Here is a 21,597-nt window from a genome sequence, read left to right on the forward strand (position 1 = left end):
CATGGCAGGGTAAGCTGACCTCACTGGGTGAGTTAGAAAGTGTTTCTTCCCTTTCAAGTTTTGGGAAAAGTTTGAGAAGGCTTGGTGTTAGTTCTTTTTTTAATGTTTGGTAGAATTTACCAGTGAGGCCATCAGGCCTGAGACCTTTCTCTGTACTGGAGATTTTTGATTACTGACTCAGTATCCTTACACATTATAGGTCTATTCAAATTTTCTGTTTCTTTATGATTCAGTCTTTGTTGGTTTTGTGTTTCTAGGAATTTGTCCATTTCGTGTATGTTGTCTAATTTATTGTGTACAATTGTTCGGAGTACTCTTTTTTTAAATGTTTTTATTTATTTTTGAGAGAGAGAGAGAGAGAGAGAGAGAGAGCGCGCACAAGTGGGGGAGGGGCAGAGAGAGAGAGGGAGAAACAGAATCTGAAGCAGGCTCCAGGCTCCAAGCTGTCAGCACAGAGCCCGATGCAGGGCTCGAACTCATGAACTGCAAGATCATGACCTGAACTGAAGCTGGAAGCTCAACCAACTGAGCCATCCAGGTGCTCCTGTTCAGAGTACTCTTATAATTTTTTTTTTTTAATTTCTGTAGAATCAGTAGTAATATACTCATTTTCAAATCTTACTTTAGTAATTTGAGTCTTTTTTTTTTCTTAGTCTAGGTGAAGATTTGTCAATTTTGTTCATCGTTTCAAATAACGAATTTTTTGTTTCACTGATTTTATATATTGATTTTCTATTCTTTATTTTATCTGTGCTCTAACCTTTATTATTTCTTTCTACTATGTCTGGATTTAATTTGTTGTTCTTTTCATACTTTCTTAAATTATAAAGTTAGGTTGTTGATTTCAAATCTTTCTTGTTCTTTAATGTGAGCATTTATTGCTATAAATTTCCCCCTTTTATTACTTCTCATAAGTTTTGCTGTGTTGAACTTTCATTTTCATTCATCTCTGGGTATTTCCTAATCTCTCTTGTGATATCTTCTTTGATCCATTGGTTGTTTAAAAGTAAGTTGTTTAATTTCCACAAATATGTGAATTTTCCAGTTTTCCTTCTGTTCTTAATTTCTGTCTCCATCCTACTGTGATCAGAGAAGATACTTTGTATTACCATATTACCAATCTGTCTTTTAAAATCTGTTAAGATTTAGTCTGTGGCCTAAAATATGGTCTGTCCTGGAGAATGACCTGTGTGCATTTGAGAAGGATGAGTACTTTGTTGTCATTGAGTAGAGTGTCCTGTATGTCTGTTAAATATTACTGCTTTATTGTGTTGTTCAAGTCCTGTTTCCTTACTTATTTTATATCTGGCTGTTCTATCCATTATTGAAAGTAGGATATTGAGGGGTACCTGGATGACTCAGTCGTTAAGCATCTGACTTCAGCTCAGGTCATGATCTCATAGTTTGTGAGTTCGAGTCCCACATCAGGGGAGCTTGAGCCCCACTTTGAGTAAAAACATGAACCCCAGGTGAGCCCTGCTTCTCTCTCTCTCTCTCTCTCTCTCTCTCTCTGCCCCTTGATAACTTGCACCCTCTCTCTCAATCAAAAAGAAAAAGAAAGAAAGAAAGAAAGAAAGAAAGAAAGAAAGAAAGAAAGAAAGGAAGGAAGGAAGAAAAAGAAAGAAAGAAAGAAAGAAAGAAAGAAAGAAAGAAAGAAAGAAAGGTATTGAAGTCTCCAATTCTTGTTGTAGAAATGTCTCCATCTTCTTTCAGTTTGGCCAATTTTTGCCTTATATATTTTGGTTGGTGATTAGGTACTATTATATCTTATTGCTGTATTGAATGTTTTATTAATATATAATGTCCTTCTTTGTCTCTTGTAATCTTTTTTGATTTAAAGTCTATTTTGTCTGATATTAGTTTAACTAGCCCTGCCATCTTTTGGTTACTGTTTGCATGAAAAACTTTTTTTATCCTTTATCTTGCAACCTGTTTGCATCTATGAATCTGAAGTGAATCTTGTGTGGACAGTATATAGTTGGATCATGTTTTGTTTTTATTCATGATACCAATGTCTGTCTTTTGATTGTAGAGATAATTACCTTAAATTTAAAGTAATTATTACAGTAGGACTTTTGTCATTTTGCCATGTTTCTATGTACATTATAGCTCTTTGTCCCCCTCATTTCCTGCATTATTGTCTCTCTTGTGTATAGTTGATTTTTTGGTAATAAAACATTTTAATTCCTTTTCATTTCCTTTGAGTATACTCTATAAGTATTTTCTTTGTGGTTACCATAGGGATTACATTTAACATGCTAAAGTTATAACACTCTAATTTGACTTTATGCCAGCTTAACTGTAATAGTATGCAAAAATTCTGCTCATTTACAGCTCTGCTCTCAGTAACTGACATCACAAAATTACAATTTTATATATTGTGTGTCTAAAAACATGAACTAATAATTGCTTTTTTAAATGTATTAGTCTCTTAAATTACATAGAAACCAAATTATGGAATTAGAATGAAAGTTACAATAATACTAGCTTTTAGGCTAATAATTTTAAACAATATATTCATCTCTTAAATCATGTGGAAAAAAGTTGAGTTTTAAACCATTGTTACTATAATACTAGCTTTTATAATTGCCCATGTATTTACCTTTACTGAGATGTTTATCTCTTCATATGGCTTTGAGTTACTGTCTGGTATCTTTTCATTTCAACCCGCAGGACTCCCTTTAGAATTTCTCACAGGGAAGGTCTACTAGTAACAAACTCCCTCAGCTTTTATTTATCTGTAAATGTCTTAATTTCATTCTCACTCTTGAAAGGACAGTTTTGTTGGATATAGAACTCTTGGCTGACAGGTTTTTCCTTTTAGCATTTTGAATATATCAGCCCACAGCCTTCTGACCTCCAAAGTTTCTGATGAGAAATCTGCTCAATAATTGAGGATTATTGAGGATCTTATTGAGGATCTCCTGTAAGTGACAAGTCACTTCTCTCTTGCTGCAGTTGAGATTATCTCTTTGCCTTTGCCTTTCAATAGTTTAATTATAATGTGTCTTGGTGTGGGTCTCCTTGATTTCATCTTTCTTGCAGTTCATTGAGCTTCTTGGATGCTTATATTCATGTCTTTAAACAAATGGTCATTTTCTTTTGTCTTTGATGGTGACCATGACTGTGGCCCATTCCTGTTCTGTCACCCATATATCCACTGAAAGGAGACTGATCTGGGAAGCAGGCACCAAGACAAACCTAGAATTACAGGAGAGTTATTGGGGGGTGGTACCTGAGAAGGATCAGGGAAGGGCAGACATGGGCTAGCAAAGCCTTTAGATCGTGATTCAGGTCTGATATCTGTTAAAGAAGAGGGAGACGGAAGGAAGATTGGAAGGAAGAACCTCAGCCTGTGGTGTAGCTCTGAGAAGTCTCATTCAGACCAACAGGGCTTTGGCTCTGTGATAACCTGTGACGAAATTCCACATTAACCAGAAATGGCCAGGCCTTAATATCCCTAACCATGCTCAGTTGTTCACTGGAGGATGCCTGGGAAGTGTGCGCCAAGTTCTTTCCTGAAGAGAGAGATACCTACCAGGGGTACAGTTACATGTGGCCCTCTGTATCACAGAATCCTTTTTTTTTTTTTTTTATGTTTATTTTGAGAGAGAGAGAAAGATCGCTGGTGGGGGGTGGGGGTGGGGCGGGAGAGAGAGAGGGAGACACAGAATCCGAAGCAGGCTCCAGGCTTCGAGCTGTCAGCACAGAGCCCAATGCAGGGCTCGAACCCACAAACTGGGAGATCATGACCTGAGACAAAGTTGGACACTCAACCAAACCCAGGCACCCCACAGAATTCTGGATGGTAGAAAAGATTCTTGTAGAGTAACTGGTAAATCCACCTCCCTCTATGATAGATGTTATCTATGACATTCTGAATAAATGAGCATCTGTCTTATTTTAAAACTTGTTTAGAAAAGAAAACACATTTTCCTATCATGTTTAATATTAAATACCAGGGTTTTTTTCTGTCTGATCTTAGTCCTACAGCTATGGTATAAGCCAGTTTTCTTTACCTTGTCATCAAGACTTGAAATATGTGTGGATTTCTAAAATAATAAAGATTTATATTGACTTTTAATGATCCTTTCATTTTATCCCACATAGAGCCCCCTGGAAGGGGCTAAGAAGGAACATTGTAAATATATGGTTCTTCCCTTTAAGAGTGTTTACAAATAGAAGTCTTTCAAATTAGAAAAGGTATTCAATGAATAAGTAATAAATTATAGTTAAATGGCCTTTTAAAGTCATTTCTTGGGGCGCCTTGGTGGTTCAGTCAGTTGGGCGTCCGACTTCAGCTCAGGTCATGATCTCACGGCTCGTGGGTTCGAGCCCCGTGTCGGGCTCTATGCTGCCGGCTCAGAGCTTGGAGCCTGCTTCAGATTCTGTGTCTCCCTCTCTCTCTGCCCCTCCCCTGCTCATGCTCTGTCTCTCTCTGTCTCAAAAATAAATAAGAACATTTAAAAAAATTTTTTAAGTCATTTCTTGAGGAAAGAGGAAGTAACTAAATAGATTTTTGCCATTGAAGTTCTCTTGTGATCTTTCAAGAAGAAAAAGACTGAAGCTTTCTTGATTGTGTTTAGCAGCCAGGCAATGGTGATATCACTCAGTATTAACCAAAGAATCATTCTCAGCAGCGTAATCGAGTGAACTGAATGCTGTAATCCGGGGGTTAGGAGCTTCAGATCTTGATGTAGGGTCACGCTCCCCTTCGCCTGCATCATCAGGTTTTAGATGGGTGCTCAGGTGCCTCATGCCATCATTCCTGGTCTCTGACTACTTTACTTTCTGTTTCCTACAAATAGGAAGTAAAAGGATGGAAATTAAGATCTGAGTGCCTACAATGTTGTAATGACTCTGCTGTGGGTTTGATATAACTCATGTAATGTTAACAGAAAATTCTGGGAGGTAAGTATCGTTCCGTCTTCTGCATAGTGAGGAAACCAAGATCACAAATTCATAAATGTGGAAGATCTCAAATTTCAACTGACTACAAAACCCACATTTTTGCCACTGTGACTTTCAAACTGTGTTTTAGGGATCCTTGACATTCTACAGATGCAAAGCTCCAGGCCTTCTGCCTCCACACCGACCAGAGAAGCTTCCATTTCTGGGAGCCCTGGAGGCAGTTTCCCCATGAGAATTCTTTTGAAAATAAATGAGAGGGGGTGACTTTAAAAGAACAAATAATTTAGTGACTACTGGGTGGCTCAATCAGTTAAGCGCCCAACTCTTGGTTTCTGCTCAGGTCATGATCTCACAGTTCCATGGGATCGAGCCCGCATCAGGCTCTGTGCTGGCAGCGTAGAGCTAACTTGGGGTTCTCTCCCTTCCTCCCTCTCTGTGCCCCCTTCCCAAAAACAAATAAATATTTAATTAATTTTTAAAAATTTTAAAAGAACAAATAATTTAGAAAAGCAATCCTTTAAACCAAGTCCTCAAGATAATGATCTGTATTCCTTACCAATTTCTATATGCAGACAGATTTATCATTAATTAGATCCTCTTAATGTGGCTAGTATGCATATTCTCAGAGAAAATGCTTAAAAGAGAAGAAATGCTAGGTATCTGGTAAGAATGATAATAGCCACAATATGTCAAGCATCTCTCATATGCCATGTTCTGTTCTAGATGTTTTATAAACATAGTCTCATGTAATCCCTATAACAACCCTCCCCAAGGTAGGAGAGATAGTCCCACTTCATATTTGAGAGAATTTAAAGGAACTTGAACAATGTAAGAGACAGAGCTAGGAGTTATTCCAGGTTTGTCTGGCCTTCCAGCTGATTTTGTTCATCATATTAACTCTTATGAGGATTTATGGAGGGGTTTATATAGTGGATTTATTATAACTGATGGGGGTTACAGCATGCCCAACACTGAGCACATGAACCTGGAGGTGATGACCTGGCATGTTTCTTCCTGTCTGGCACCCACATCTGCCACCCCATTGGCTATGCCTGTGCGAGGGCAGAGCACAGTGCAAGCACACAGCACGGATGGCAGGAACACTTGTCATACTGTGCCCAGGAGGCATAGTTTGGTTCAGAGCATTAGATGATCCCCACCTTTCAGGTAGTGGAACACTGAAAGTGGAAAATTCCAAGCTGTTACACCGTTCTCCAGAGCCGTTGGTAGCTACCCTGTGCCAGTTAGGCAATTCCTTAGCACGTCAGTCAGTGCTTCCCTGTTTGCTGTTGCCTGACAGATGAGGTAGGCTCCCTTCAGCTACCCAGAGCTCTCGCCATCCCACTGCTCATCTCTCACATTGTTTGCTGCCCTTTTCCTGTGTTTTTCTGCTTGAAACTTTGGTCACCACGGAGTCTGTGAAGGACATAAATTGCCTAAGTGCATAATTATTTTTAGAATGGCATAAATTATGGGAGATTTCAAATATATATCCCTTTGAAAACTATCTTTTAAAAGTTATGGCATTAAAATACATGACATTCTTATGCTAAAAAACACAAAGGAAATGAGGGGAGTTGAACCATTTCCCTACACTTTGCACAGAGGCATCTCAGGTGGTGGAGGGGTGGGGCCAAGAAGAGCTTTGCCTTGAGTGCTGAATGCTCAGCGTGTCAGGTATGGATGTGCAGAAACATTCACCAGGGCAGAAGAGGGTGGGTGATATCCTTTCCTGTATCCTTGTATGGTACTGCTAAGAAGTCGACCTCATTCTTAGCCAGGTCTTTTTTCTATGCCCTTAGACAGGAGGATTTGCAAAAGTTACACCGAGGTTTTAGCATCCATTTTTCCAGTTTCCTTTTCCATTCTTTCCAACCCATCTCTTCCTGTTTTATTGATATTAAACACAAAAAAGGGAAATTATTAATAATCAACGTTACTAAACTAATGGATTAATTTTGGAAAAACCTGTAGGTCAAATGAATACATATCTGGCAGTAAATTATGAATCCAGAAGTACAAGCAAAGCTCCAGCATACTTTTGTCCAAAATTTAATTAGGTAAAACTCTTTGGTTGATCCACCCTTTCCTTTCTTCAGCTTAAGTAAATATATCTGAGCCTCACCTCTGTTCTCTGTAAAAAAAAAAAAAAAAAAAAAAAAAAAAAAAAGTAGTTCCAATTTTGTAGTGTTCTGGGAAAATAAAATGAGATTGTGCAAGTAAAACATGTACCGTAATGTCTGACATATGCTAAGCACTAACTACCTATTAGCTGATCTCATTATTATTGCAATTATTATTATCAACGAATTTAGAAAGATTTCAACGATACTTTGTATTTGGTCGGTGCTTAACATTTACAGAATACTTTCAAAATCTCACTTTATTCCTACTCTGATGGCCATAATGTATGTAGGAAAAGTATTAGCTCCATTTTACAGTTGAGAAAACAGACTCAGAGAGAAAAATGTCTCTTACGAACTATGGTACCATGAACTATTTTTCCCAGCTTTATATCTCCTTTAGGTGACTTTATAATTTAGTTAGGGTGTAAATTAGTATTATTAGAATTTATAGGAAACATTATTGTATGTAGAAATAATTATGTAAAATGCTTTTTTGCAGATTTTGAAAATGAGCCAAGAAAAAATTGACATATTTGAAAGTAAGTTGTCAGAAGAGAGAGAAAGGAGAAAGCAATCGACATCTGATCTTAATACTGTACAGAAGGCTTTGAAAGTTGATAGTGAGGTATTCTGCCACTCAGGATGTTATTCTCCTCTTTTTGCATTCCTAATTTAGGGATTTCATGTTACCATTTATTTTAATTTTAAAATAAATAGTAGCTCTAGAATATGTGTTTCTGTTAGTAATAATGGGGTGACTGTTGTTCCCTCACGCTGAGTTCCAGCTCCAGCACTAGCCAAAAAGAGACCTTTAAGTAGTAGGTGGTTTGATTAGTATGGTGGCCATAGAGTCATGGACTTGTCTCTCCTTTTAACTGCTTGTCCTACCATCTTGGAAATGTCTATCAGGAGACAACCAGCCTATATTTAAAAGAGAGACCTGGAAGTGAGTCCATGGAAGTCTAGATCACCAATTTAGAGGATGGTGACATTTAATCAGTTTGCAGGGTGGGTGACAGCCAGTGCAATGCCCCAAATCCCATCCTGATGACCTACAGGAATTTCCAATACAATGAGGTAGGAAACTGATACCACTTGCCTTCTTCCTGTGGCCACTCTCTGTTCTCTCTCCTTTTTGCCCAACACTTTCCTCATCAACATTCTCTTCTCCTTCTGATTTGAAGGCTTTGGGAAAATACCATGTAACTCCTTTCCTAAAGTAAATTTAATATCATCCGTTTCCTTCACAGGACACCACAGACTAACTCTCAGGCCCCAGTCATCCACCAGCCAAACTACATCTTCCATGTCATCAATGTAGAAATTTGATAAGACTCTACATATAACTAAAGGGTTTTCTCTCACAGATATAGGGGGAAGAAATCAGAGGATTAGAGGAAGCCCTAGTCACTGAATACACATTATTAACTAAGGCAGCATAATTTGTTGTGAAGAACACAGAGTTTGAAGTTGGTCAGATGGTTGAATCTCAGCTTTACCACTTCCTGGCTATGTGAACTTGGGCAGGCCACTTACACTCTCTGAGCCTGTTTCAGTAGCCCTTCTGCATGAGGTTGTCACAAGATTAAAGGCTCAGTTATTCTGTAAAAGGTACATTTGAAAAAAGATACACTTTAAGCAAGAAAATATAATTAGTGCAGGAGTTGCTGAAGAATGTACCCTCTCTACAAGCCTTGCAAAAAGTAGGAAGAACTCTAGAAACCCAGTCCTTCCACCTGTGAGTGATAGAAGCTAAGAATGCTCAGTTTCATTAATTGACTTAAGTAAACTTTACTACTTAACTACCTTAACTACTTTCTTAAAAGTAGTTCTGCTAGAAGAATAAGTTGGGGGGAAAAAAGCAAAAAAAAAAAAATTGTGAGAGTTGTTTCAAAGATTCCATTTTAGAAATATTATACTTTTTATGGGGAAAATCTCATTTACTAAATGTCTTTATTTCTTAATCAGGAGGTGCAAAAATCAAGGTCAGAACTTATATGCCTTTATAATGAAATTCAAAGTCTTCCAAGGGCAGCAGAAGACAGAGACCATTATTTAATAACATATGACCTGCTACAAAGAGAGAATTCTGAATTAGAAACAAAGGTGAGACTGAATTAATTATTTAAATGTTCAGTGTTAGACTTTATCTCTTATGAGGATACAATAAAAGGAAATTAATTTTCAATAAGAGATTACATGTAAATTGGAGTTTCTTTTATTATTATAGAATAAATTCCCATATAGTGTAGGCTATAAGCCAAGTTATGACTCAGAATAGACTTCAGTCTTTCACTCTTAGAATTAATCTGTGAATTTTTTTTTTTTTACTTTGAGTCAGTTTCCCAAAAGCTTAAATTTTGGAGCACATATTATAATGTAAAAGGTTTGCTCAAAAATACAACCACCAAATGATCCAGCAATTCCGCTATCTAGAGAGATCTACCCAAAAGAATTGAAAGCAGAGTCTTGAAGAGATATTTGCACACCCATTTTCACAGCAGCATTATTCACAATAGTTAAAGCTTAGAAGTATCCCAAGTGTTTCTTGATGGATGAATAGACAAGCAAATTGTGGTATATACACACAATGGAAAGTCATTGAGCCTTAAAAAGGAAGGAGATTCTGCAATATGCTACAACATGGATGAATCTTGAAGACTTTGTGCTAAGTGAAATAAACCAATCACAAAAACACAAACACTGTATGATTTCAATTATATGAGGTACTCAGAGTAGTCAAAATCATAAAGACAGAAAGTGTAATGGTGGTTGCCCAGGGACTGGGGGAGACAAGAAAAGGGTGTAATTGTATAATAGGTATTGGGTTTGTTTTACAAGATGAAAAGAGTTCGGGGGATGGGTGGTGGCAGTGGCCGCACAACCGTGTGAATATATTTAATACCACGGAACCACACACTTAAACTAGTTAAGATGGTAAACTTTATGTTAAGTCTATTTTACCACCACCCCCCAGTATTCAAAACAAACAAGTTTACTTAAGTGTCTTCAACCTTAAACCTTTGAATCAAAGCATTTTTTTTTTCAGTTATACTGAAAATTAGGCTTATACTTAGAATTAGAAAAATATTTAAATGTCCTGACCCCACTTTGTTCCCCAAGTGTAAAAATGGCTGCCAGACCAGGGTTAGTCAACATTGGAGGTTGCCTGTAGTGTAATTTCTGGAGTCCCACCTATTATTAACAACTCTGGGCTGAAAATTCCCTTCCTCAGTTACTCTCTGGGTCTTGATTAAAATGGCAGAAAGAAGTGAAGGCTTGAACACACAGTTAAAAGATATTGGGTTATATTTTAGTACATGTGAAATGGAGGACTAAGTCCAGGCCTCATTTATGTGAAGTTTTTATCCTGAAAGCAGGGTACAAGTTGCTGAGAGATTGGGATATGGATCAAATAGTATGTGACTTAGGGAGGGAAAGGTTCAGAACATGGGGTTTGCTGTCTGGGAAGGGAGATTATGGGGCATAGCCTATAACTAAGCTTTGTTTGTGGGATCTTGTCAGCAAAGTGAGTTACCCTCACACTGTGCAGTTAAAGGATCTTGTCTTATGAAATATCATTGGATAGTTTAACACAGGAGATAAACGTAGGCAATAAGAATATAATATAAAAATGAGAGAGCCGTATCACTATCCTGCTAATCTGGCTCTCTCTCACTTAAAAAACTTTTTATTTTGAAATAATTTCAAACTTATAGAAAAGTTGCAAAAATAGCAAAAAGAATGCCCATGTACCCTCACCTCTCCAATGTTAACATGGTTGGTACTACATTTGCTTTATCTTTCTCTCTCTCTCCCTCTCTCCAAAAATACCCTTCTTTAAAACCATGGATTTATGCATCCTTATGCCTGTGGTAAAAATGGATTAATTATATATAACAACTGCAAAGTGTTAAGTTAAACTAGAAGAAGATCCTTCAATTAGATGTTAATTTATATTACTTGTCAATAATTATTTAAGCATTTAATGGACTAAATGACTAAATGTACTTTTTTCATAATTATCTGTAAGAGTATGCAAAATAGAATATTTGTCTTTTCACTTTAACTTTATAGGTCTTGAAGCTTTCACAAGAATTTGAACAATTAAATCATTTTACTGTAGAGAGAAAAACTGCAGCTACTAATTTAATTACAGGTGAAAATATCTGTAAAGATCTTGTGTCTAAAGAACCAATTTTGGAAGTAGAGATTCAAAGCCCAAAGGAAGAGGAAAAGGAATTCTGGTAAATTGAGAAAATCCCATATCACATTAATTATTTGGGGGTACATTTGGCTTAATCATCACAAGAATTTGATATTTGTTGCCAAATGATGTGAGTGGAAAAATTAGTTATAAGCAAGCATTCCCCAAGAAGTTTGTCTTTTAATATATTATTAAATTTTTAAATCTTTTCCTGCTTTTTAAAATAATTTTATGCTTCTTGTAGAAAATTTGGAAAGCATGGAAAAGTGAAAGGAGATGTTAATAGCCCATAATGTCACCAGGGGGATATGTTAATGTCCTAATTTTTCTTTCTTCTCTCTATAAACATACATATATGTGGGATTTTTTTTTTACATAATTGGACTATACTCTAAATATCAAAAAAGCTGAGAGATTTTTGCTGTTTTTATTTAACATTGTATCTGATAATTTTGATAACCCTTTTCTTTCTTTTTCATTCTTCTTTTCTCTCTTGTTAATCTTGCCCTTTAACTCTTGTCTTTCTACTTTTTCACCAAAAGTATTTTTTCACAGAAACTTGTTAGACTTTGGGCAAATGTATTACCCTGCCTTGGCACGATAATAGATGCAATCGAATTCTGTCCAGGCAAAAGCCTAGAACTAGATCATCAAAAGGGAATGAAAGATGGCAATTTGACTTATATATTATATACTAAAGGACACATCATCAATGAACTAGGAAAATATGGTCTAGGTATGGCCACATTTATATCTTTCAAAATGTTTTAACATACAAGGAGGTTTTTTTGCTAGTTTTGGACCTCTGAATTGTATGCCCTCCTAAAAGTTGCTTTTAACTTTAGAGTGTGCTTTGAGTCCAAGATTCACAACCATGAAACCTAGTTGCACAAGTGGGAAAAGCATATTGGAGAGGTGGTGGGGAATAGGTGTAATAGTGGTCACAAGAACAAAAAGCCAAGAAGCTAGATCACAGCATTTAGGTTTGCTGTAGGGGAAAAAGGAAGTCTAGTTCTTGAGCACTGGAAAAGTATATTACTGGGTTTTTGAGGGAGATTATTCTAGAATCTCTATAAGAGATAAATTAAAGAAGAAAAATGGACCAATTAATCCAGATATGAGCTACAGATGAAGAGACAGTGGCCTAGATTGAGTAGGCAGCAGTGGAGATGAAGTGTCCAATTTGAACACTCTTCAGAGAAGAAGTTGACATTAATTATCAAAGCTGAAAAAAATCCACCCACCTGACTTGGGGTAATTGGTAGGGATACTTGCCCCACAGAACAAGGCTATGGCCTTAATTCATTTGGAGGTGGGGAACCTTGCCATGATAAAGATACTGGACTTCTCTATAAAGAGCTCCTTGCTGCCACCTGTTTCCATGACTTGGTCTAAATTAAATTACTTCCCAGCACCAAGACTGTGAGATGTCTACATATCTGCCCTATGCTTCCCTCTCTCCTCATAATGTTTCCTTGCTTATCTCCTCTGTCCCACTTCACAGCCTCCACATATCTCAGATCCGTTACACAATCACAATCAACAGTAAAATTGCCTATCTACCATGTGCCAGGTACTATAGGAAGACACTGAGGATACAAAATAAGACACAATTCCTACCCTTATGGTCCAAATAGCCTGCTGGGGGAAGATAGTGTTGGATACTATGGAAGCACAAAGGAGGTGCCCTGGCCCAGGCTAATAAACCAGAAAATATTCTTAAAGGAAATAACAAACCGAGTCCTGAAGTATGGGTAACTGAGAGCCAAGCAAAAAGATGGGGGATTAATTTTCAAGGGGGGTATGACATGTACAAGAGAAGGCATGATTTGTTTGAGGAACTCAATGACCTCAGTGCTGCTACAGCATAGAGCTTGAAGAGAGGAACTGGGGAAGGAGAACGTGAGAGTGAAGAAGTAGGCAGGGACCTGATCATGAGGGAACATGAGTGTCTGCATGAAGAAGTTTGGACAACAGGAAACTACCACAGGGTTTAGTAACATAAAAGAGACTAAGAAGATTTGTGCTTTAGAAAAATCACTCTGCCAATTGTGTGGGAAATAGATTATTGTACAGGAACAAAGGCAGTGAGACCAGTTAGGAGACTGTTGCTATAATCTAGCTGAGAGATGGTGGTATTTGTGAGGAAGAGAAAAGTAAAGGGAATTGAGAAGAGGTAGACTCAACAGGACTTCAGGATTAATGAGTATAGGAAATGAGGAAGAAGGCATGGAAGTCAGAGTGTGGGCAGAGTTTAAAGAAGACTTTCAAGGTTCTGGTTTGATGGTGTCATCCTCTGAGTTTGGGAACACAGTTTAGAGGGAGGAGGGGAAGGAGTTCAGCTTTTGAAACACTGACTTTGAAGTGTCTCTGGAGCAGCCATGCCAAGAGCAAATGAAGACTGGGCTGGAGATAAATTTGAGAATCATCTATAAGTGGACATAAGCAGAAGTCATATGATGGATGAGATGGCCCTGGTTGTTGTCTGATGAAAGTACCTGAAGGCAGAAACCAAAGAAAAGCCTCTTTATAAGAGACGAAAAGAATTACCCTCAAAAGTAACTGAGACAAAACAGCCAGAGAGGTAGAAGGAAAGTCAGGAGAGTATGTGTTACAGAAGCCAGATTAAAGAGTGTTTCAAGAAGAAAGGAATAGCAAATAGTGCCATGTACTGCCAAGAAAATAAAGAATAAAGAGTGATTACTGAATCAGATTAAGAATGTGGTTGAAGACTTTAGTAAGAGTAGCTCCAAGGAAGGGCAAAAAACAAATGACTCCCTAGATCCCATCTCATGGGATGGTGAATGGGAGTGAACTGAGGAGTGAGTGGAATTTCAGGAAGTACAACTGGTGAGTGTAGCTGCTTTCCAAAAAGTTTGGTTGTGAAAGGGAGAAGGGAATATGGAACTGAAGTGAGAGAAAATTTGTGTATGTTTAAATGCTGATCAGAAAGAGTCCCCAAATGGACAGGTTTAGGATTCTGCATACCAGAGAGGGGCTAGCCTTAGGAAGTCAGCCACCTGGTCCGCTGTAACAGGAGGAAGAAAGGGAGAATGGACAGAGATCCAAGTGAGTTTTTAACTTGAAACCAAAGGATTGTGTGACAATTTGTGTCTTCTGTGAAGTAGGAAAGAAAGTCATGTGCTGAAAGAGGAATAGAAATATCAGAGTTTATAACATAGTGAAAAAAGTTTGAAATAATCACTATGGTGAGTGGAAAGGGAAGCTGACTAAGGAGGGCAGGTAGTGTTGAGGACCCAGTTAAGCTAGAGACTGTGACTTTGTATGGCATCTGTCTTTGAGAATATGTGATCTGTGGGGCAACATTTAGTATAGGCATGAGAAGACAGTTGGATTCGTCCAGGACCAAGGTTTTGCCACACGAATGCAGTGGAAGGACAATGGGGGGCGAAAGTTGAACATTTTATTTAGGCAGTGATTAAAATAATGAACAGTAGGCTCTACGTTGGATAAAGAAGCAGGTAAAGGGAGCTGATAGAAAAAGGGAAAAGTAATTGAAGGTACTTATGTAAAAATTATGTAAAAAGAAAAAGCTGAAATCTGGATATCTAATTTTAGTTATTTTGGAAGTGAAGCATTTGCTGATGATACAACTCATAGTGTGGTTATGCAAGTAGCTGGCAAAGAGGGAGAGATGAGAAGATAACTGGAGATAAGGAGACTGAGGAAGTGAGATGCCAAGGCATTGGTGGGTGATCTGTATGGACCTTGGAATCCTCCAGGATGATTGCAGGACTTGGGGTGAAGAAGACACCAGAAAGCCATGAGCCAAAACCTTCCATTTGAAGAGAAGTAGAAAGTGTTTACAGCACACCTAGCATGGTCCAATGCACATAGAAGCTGCTCCATAAGCCAAATTGATTGATTCTTGTAGCACATCTCTTCTACTAGATTTTAGCTCCTTTAAGATAATGGGCTCTTTTTTGTTTTTCTGTTGTTTATAGTGCCTTTCTTTTAGAACAACAGATCTTAGAACAGGAGGGAACTGCAGATCTTCTAGTGGTTTACAGAGGTCAACCTTCTAAAACTTTAGGAGCTCTGTAAGGGTCTCAGAAACTGCCATGGGAGATGAGGAAAGACTGATGAGTGGAATTCTGTGTAAGATTTTACTTCAAGAAAGAAGCCACAGCTAAAATGTTTGAAAACCACTGCTATTTAGCTAAGTCTTCTCCTTTCACAGAAGAGGTCTCTGAGACCAAGAGAACTAAAATGACTATTTTGGTCACAGTCACATACTTAGCAAGTTATCAGCAGGACTGCAAGAGGTCCACATCCCCTAACTCTGAGTCAGAAGTTACCACTTTATCTACTTTGTAGAGGACATAGTCACAAATATCCCAAGGGCAAGAAGGTGCTGGGACACTTGGGGTCTAGGTAATTGCTATGAAAGTGAGCTTTAGGGTGTTAAAAAATTACTCAGGACTCTGTCTCTGTATATGCATAACATGGAGGGGGGAAAGGGGAGAAGAATGAAGTCCCATCTATCTTGTTCTGGACTGTCTCCAGTGTCTAGAACAATGCCTGACACACAGTAGGTACTTTTAAAATATTGGAATGGGGCGCCTGGGTGGCTCAGTCGGTTAAATGGCCGACTTCAGCTCAGGTCATGATCTCACGGTCCGTGAGTTCGAGCCCCGCGTCGGGCTCTGTGCTGATAGCTTGGAGCCTGGAGCCTGCTTATGTTTCTGTGTCTCCCTCTCTCTCTGCCCCTCCCCCATTCGCGCTCTGTCTCTCTCTGCCTTTCAAAAATGAATAAATGTTGAAAAAAAATTTTTTTAATAAAAAATAAATAAATAAAATATTGGAATGAATGGAGATTTCCTCCTACTCCCACTGTGTACTTGCAGCTAAACCCAAAGTTGGACTTCCAAGAGCAGCTCTAAGCTTGCAGAGCCCAGCTGATCTCAACCTGGGTTTGCTTTATTAGGAAGCTTGGGCCAGAGCAGCTGGTAGCTTCCCTTGACCTTAATGAGCTGTATTTTTTTCTAACACATTCTCATTTACCATCTCATTACATCTTACTACCTTTATCAAGAATTATATGATAAATCAGGGCACTAGTGTGGCTCAGTTGGTTAAGCATCTGACTCTTGATTTCATCTCAGGTCATGATCCATAGTTTATGGGGTTGAGCCCCACATCGGGCTCTGTGCTGACAGTGAGGAGCCTGCTTGGGATTCTCTCTCTCTCCCTCTCTGCCCTTCCCCAGCTCACGCTCCCTCTCTGTCTCTCTCAAAATAAATAAGTATTTTTTTAAAAAGAATTATATGATAAATGTTCAAGTTGATTTTCATTTCCGATTCAACTTGACAGTGAATTTATATCCATTGCACAAACTACTGATGCAATTTTCCTCTTCCTCTAAACTATTCCTTCCCCGGTCCAATCTATTCAGTGAATAGTCCCTCCCTTCACACAGTTGATCAAACCAAAGCCTAAGGAGTCACTTGCTTCCTCCCCACATCTAAGTCATCAACAAATCCTGTCAGTTCTACCATGAAAACATAAAATATTTAACCTATTTATTTCTATCTGTATCTCCACTGCTACTACCCCACTCCCTGACACTGGTATCATTCACTGGGACTATCACGATATCTTCTTAACCTCCCTGCTTCAATACCTCTTTCCTAATCCATTCTCCATAGATTAACCAAAGTGGTCCTTTAATAATGCAACTTGAATAATATTACTCCCTCTCTTAAAAACTTCTCAATGGCTTCCCATTATGCTTGAAATAAAATCTAAACCCTTACCATAACCAGTAAGGTCTTCTGTGACTTGGCCTCTGCCTACCTCTCCAATTTTATCATCATACCATTTTCTGCCTTGTTTATCATGCAGCCTTTCAGAGCCTCTAGCCCTTAAAGCACATTCCCACTTCAGGAATTTTGCACTGACAAGCTCTTCCTGCCCAGAATGCTTCTCCCCCAGTTTTTCATGCAGCTGACTTCTCTGCACATTCACAGGTAATCACTAAACACCATGTTAGGAAAAGTCCTAACTCCTTCTCTCCCATGTTAACCTTATTTGTGATGTATCATAATCTGATTATCTTGTTTACTTGTTTGTTGTTTGTCCTCATATTCTTCCTCTTGGTGTGTGCTCTATGAGAGCATGGTCCCGGCTGTCTTGGTCACCGTTAACTTTTTAGCACATACAACAGTGCTTGGCGTATAATTGATATTCAATAAATATTTGATGAATGAATGAGCTCATCTTTTCTTTTGCTTCCTCTCTGGAAACAGAGTTCTATTGCTACCCAGAAAGAAAATGCATGTGAGCAAGGGAGATGGGCAGAGGGAGAGAGAGAGAGTATCTTAATCAGGCCCTATGCTCAGTGGAGAATCCTACGTGGCACTTGATCCCACGACCCTGGGATCATGACCTGAGCTGAAATCGAGAGTCGCATGCTCAACCAAATGAGTCACCCAGGCGCCCCTCTATTTTTTTAAGGAAATCTTTTTATTTTTAGGTACTTGTAGATTCACATGCATACGGTTGTATGAAATAATAGAGAGATCCCATGTACCCTTTATCTGTTTCCCCCATTGGTGACGTCTTGTAAAATTGTATTGTAATAGGGGCGCCTGGGTGGCTCAGTCGGTTAAGCGTCCGACTTCGGCTCAGGTCACGATCTCACGTAGGTCCGTGAGTTCGAGCCCCGCGTCGGGCTCTGGGCTGATGGCTCAGAGCCTGGAGCCCATTTCAGATTCTGTGTCTCCCTCTCTCTCTGCCCCTCCCCTGTTCATGCTCTGTCTCTCTCTATCTCAAAAATAAACTTAAAAAAAAATTTAAAAAAAAAATTGTATTGTAATAGCATAACCTGGATATTGACATTGATACCGTCAAGATACAGGACACTTACATCACCACAGGGATCCCTCATGTTGCTGTTTTATAGCCACCCCTCTCTTCCCTCCCACCTCACCCACTCCTTAACTCTAGACCCTATTCTATTGTAATTCTAACTAGTCTATTGTCCATCTCTGTTAGTTTTTCATTTCAAGAATGTTATATAAATATAACCCTAAAATATGTAACCTTTTGGGATTGGCTTTTTTCACTCAACATAATTCTCTGGAGATTCATCTGGATTATTGATACAATAATTGGATCCTTTTGACTGTTATGTAGTATTCCATAGTATGGCTGTTCCACTTTAACCACTCATCCATTGGAAGACATCCAAGTTATTTCAGTTTGGGCTATCTTAAATAAAGCTCTATAAATATTCAAGCTTTTATATGAACATAATCGTTCATTTCCCTGGGATAAATCCCCAGGAGTGCAATTTCAGGCCACATGGTCATTGCACATTAGGTTTTTTTTGTTGTTTTTTTAAGACACTGCTAAACTATTTTTCCTCCAGTGGCTATACCATTGTACATTCCCACTAGCAATATAGGAGTGATCCATTTTTCTGCATCTTCACTAGCATTTGGTGTTGTCACTTGTAAATTTTAGCCATTCCAATATGTGTATAGTGATATCTCATTATAGCTTTAATTTGCATTTTCCTGAAGGCTAATAATATTGAATATCTTTTCATGTGCTTATTTGCATCTGTCTTTCCTCTTCATTGAAGTCTCCTTTCATACTTTTGCCTATTTTCTAAGTGGGTTTGTTTTTTTCACTGTTCAGTTTAGAGAGTTCTTTATGAATTCTAGACACTAGTCCTTTGTCAGACATGTGATTTGCAAATATTTTTTCCCAGACTGTAGCTCATCTTTCACCCTCTTACCAGGATTTTCTCAACGTGAAAGTTTTTCATTTCGATGACATATCCATTTTTCCTTTGATGGATCATATTTTTGATGTTAAGTCTCAGAATGCTGCTTAACTTTAAATCTTGAAGACCCTTTCATTTTATTTGTAATTTTGCATTTAGGTCCATTTTGCATTTGAGTTTTTATTTTGATTATTGTATTCTTCATTTCCAAAATTTCCATTTAATTCTTCCTTATATCTTCTCTTTCTGTGCCAAGACTTTGTAGTTCTTTTCTGAGACTTTGCATTTTTTCATGCATTTCAAGTATATTCATAAGTTTATCAAAGCATTTTTATAAGAGCTGATTGAAAATCTTTATCAGATAATTCTGACAAGTTGGTTTTTTCATCTATTTTTGCCTTTTCTCATTTCCCTGCATTTTGTAATAAGGAGTAATTTTAGATTAAAATCTGAATATTTTGGGTATTATAAGACTCTAGGTCTTAATTAAACCTTCAGTTTAGCTGGCTTCTTCCGATACCCTTCTAGCAGGGGGAGTAGGAGAATGCTGTCTCATTACCACCCCAGGCAGGGTAAAAGTCCATGTTCCCCGTCAACCTCCATGGACACCCAAGGAAAGGGGAGGGTGCTCATTACAGCTGGTGAGGGTGGGAGTTCTTACTCCCCACCAGGCCTCTGCTTAGACTGCTCTGGCTGTGAGTGGGGGGAATGCCTTGTTACTGCTACCACTGGGTCTCCAAGACCCCACAGGGAAGTGGGTAGGGATGATCTTGTTATGCTGGACAGGGGTGAAAGTACTTACTCTCCACTAGGCCTTCTCTGACACCACCCCAGTGGAAAGGGAGAAAGGTGCCTCCTCACTGCCAGGTCGGGGTGAAAGTCTCCCCATGTCTTTTACTGCTTGGCAGGGATGAAAGTCTCTGCTCCCTGTTGGCCTGTGACACCACCCCAACAGGGAGTTGGGGTGCCTCATGATAGCCTGGTGAAGGTGGGAGTATAGACTCCCAACCTGACCTTTGCTGACATGGGTGAGGGTGGGGCCACAATTTTTTTCTGTTGCTGACATGGGTGAGGGTGGGGCCACAATTTTTTTCTGTGGCGTTTGGAGTAAAGCAGATATTGTCCACAAGTTTTCTTACTTGTTTTGCTGTCCATTTCCTGGTCCTCTGTGTTTGTTGGTGCTGTCTGGGTTGCCGGCTTCTCCACCTGCAAGTCTAAGATATTTGAGGTAAAAAGAAAATGCAGGAAGCTCGCAGTCATGTCATTCCTCAGGTCCTGAGTACCCTACCTAGTCTGCCTTCTCTCTACCTGTCAGAGGCTTCTTATGTCTGTCTTACATATAATCCCCATGTTTTTAGTTGTACTTGGTGGGAGAAATAGGGAAAACTATGTTTACTGTTTTCCTGGAAACAGAGTTAGTTTTTCCATTTTAAAAATTATGAGGTACGGGGAGCCTGGGTGGCTCAGTCAGTTAAGCGTCCAACTTCAGCTCAGGCCATGATCTCACAGTCCATGAGTTCAAACCCTGCATCAGGCCCTGTGCTGACAGCTCAGAACCCGGAGCCTGCTTTGGATTCTGTGTCTCCCTCTCTCTCTGCCCCTCCCCTGCTCATGCTCTGTCTCTCTCTGTCTCAAAAATAAAGAAAAACATTAAAAAAAAAATTTTTTAATTACGAGGTGTATGTTTGCATTTTCCCAGTCTTCAAGTGTATCTGGCTTCCACTGGAAGTAGGAAAAGGAAAAGAGTTTATGGAGGATGGAAAACATCATTGTTATTTTATCAGAAATTTATTTTTAAAGGATTTTAGTCTTTATTTCATATTGTTTTGTATAGTTTGAATACATCTTTTTTTTTTTTTTAAGTTTATTTCAAGAGAGACAGAGAGGGGCGCCTGGGTGGCGCAGTCGGTTGAGCGTCCGACTTCAGCCAGGTCACGATCTCGCGGTCCGTGAGTTCGAGCCCCGCGTCGGGCTCTGGGCTGATGGCTCGGAGCCTGGAGCCTGCTTCTGATTCTGTGTCTCCCTCTCTCTCTGCCCCTCCCCCGTTCATGCTCTGTCTCTCTCTCTGTCCCAAAAATAAATAAAAAACGTTGAAAAAAAAAATTTAAAAAAAAAAAAAAAAGAGAGACAGAGAGAGTGGACAGGGGAGGGGCAGAGAGAGAGGGAGAGAGAGAATCCCAAGCAGGCTCCACACTGTCAGTGCAGAGCCCTATGTGAGCCTGAAACTCATGAGATCATGACCTGAACTGAAACCAAGAGTCAGACATTTAACTGACTGAGCCACCGAGGCACTCCTTGTTTGAATATATTATCTTTAAAAAACTGCTGAGTTCAAAATAAAATATTTCATTCTTTTTTTAATACAGTACTAAAGGAATTTTAAAAGGGAAAAATAAAGACTCCCTGACATAATTTTTCCCCTGTTCCTTTCCAGTTTCTTCTATATGTACATTTCCCATGGTATCATATATGTTTATACACATATACATACACATATATAGTTTATTGTCCTACCATTTTACTTTAATTAACGTATTTTTCATGTTGACGAATAGTCTTTATACCACTTTCAAGTTGATTTATCTTTAATTCTCTCAGCC

General features: G+C 38.7%; 1 protein-coding gene across 4 annotated transcripts in view; it reads left to right on the forward strand.

Annotated features, from left to right (window-relative positions):
• The window catches only part of CCDC30 (coiled-coil domain containing 30), a 125,940-nt gene that overhangs the window by 43,724 nt on the left and 60,619 nt on the right, over positions 1 to 21,597 (forward strand). Inside the window, exons 1-4 of one of the 4 annotated variants that reach the window (XM_042996824.1) lie at positions 4,857 to 4,911; positions 7,537 to 7,662; positions 9,006 to 9,143; positions 11,115 to 11,284. The exons of 1 other annotated variant lie outside the window; for it this stretch is intronic. In XM_042996824.1, coding sequence (XP_042852758.1) covers positions 7,546 to 7,662; positions 9,006 to 9,143; positions 11,115 to 11,284 — 425 coding nt within the window. In that variant the 5' untranslated portion in view covers positions 4,857 to 4,911; positions 7,537 to 7,545. Of the gene's footprint in view, positions 1 to 4,856; positions 4,912 to 6,112; positions 6,217 to 6,568; positions 6,589 to 7,536; positions 7,663 to 9,005; positions 9,144 to 11,114; positions 11,285 to 21,597 lie in introns of those variants that run through there. 2 more of the 4 variants (XM_042996823.1, XM_042996825.1) reach the window with 2 other exon arrangements.

The sequence above is a fragment of the Panthera tigris genome, chromosome C1, assembly GCF_018350195.1.
Source record: "Panthera tigris isolate Pti1 chromosome C1, P.tigris_Pti1_mat1.1, whole genome shotgun sequence".
NCBI lineage: Eukaryota > Metazoa > Chordata > Mammalia > Carnivora > Felidae > Panthera > Panthera tigris.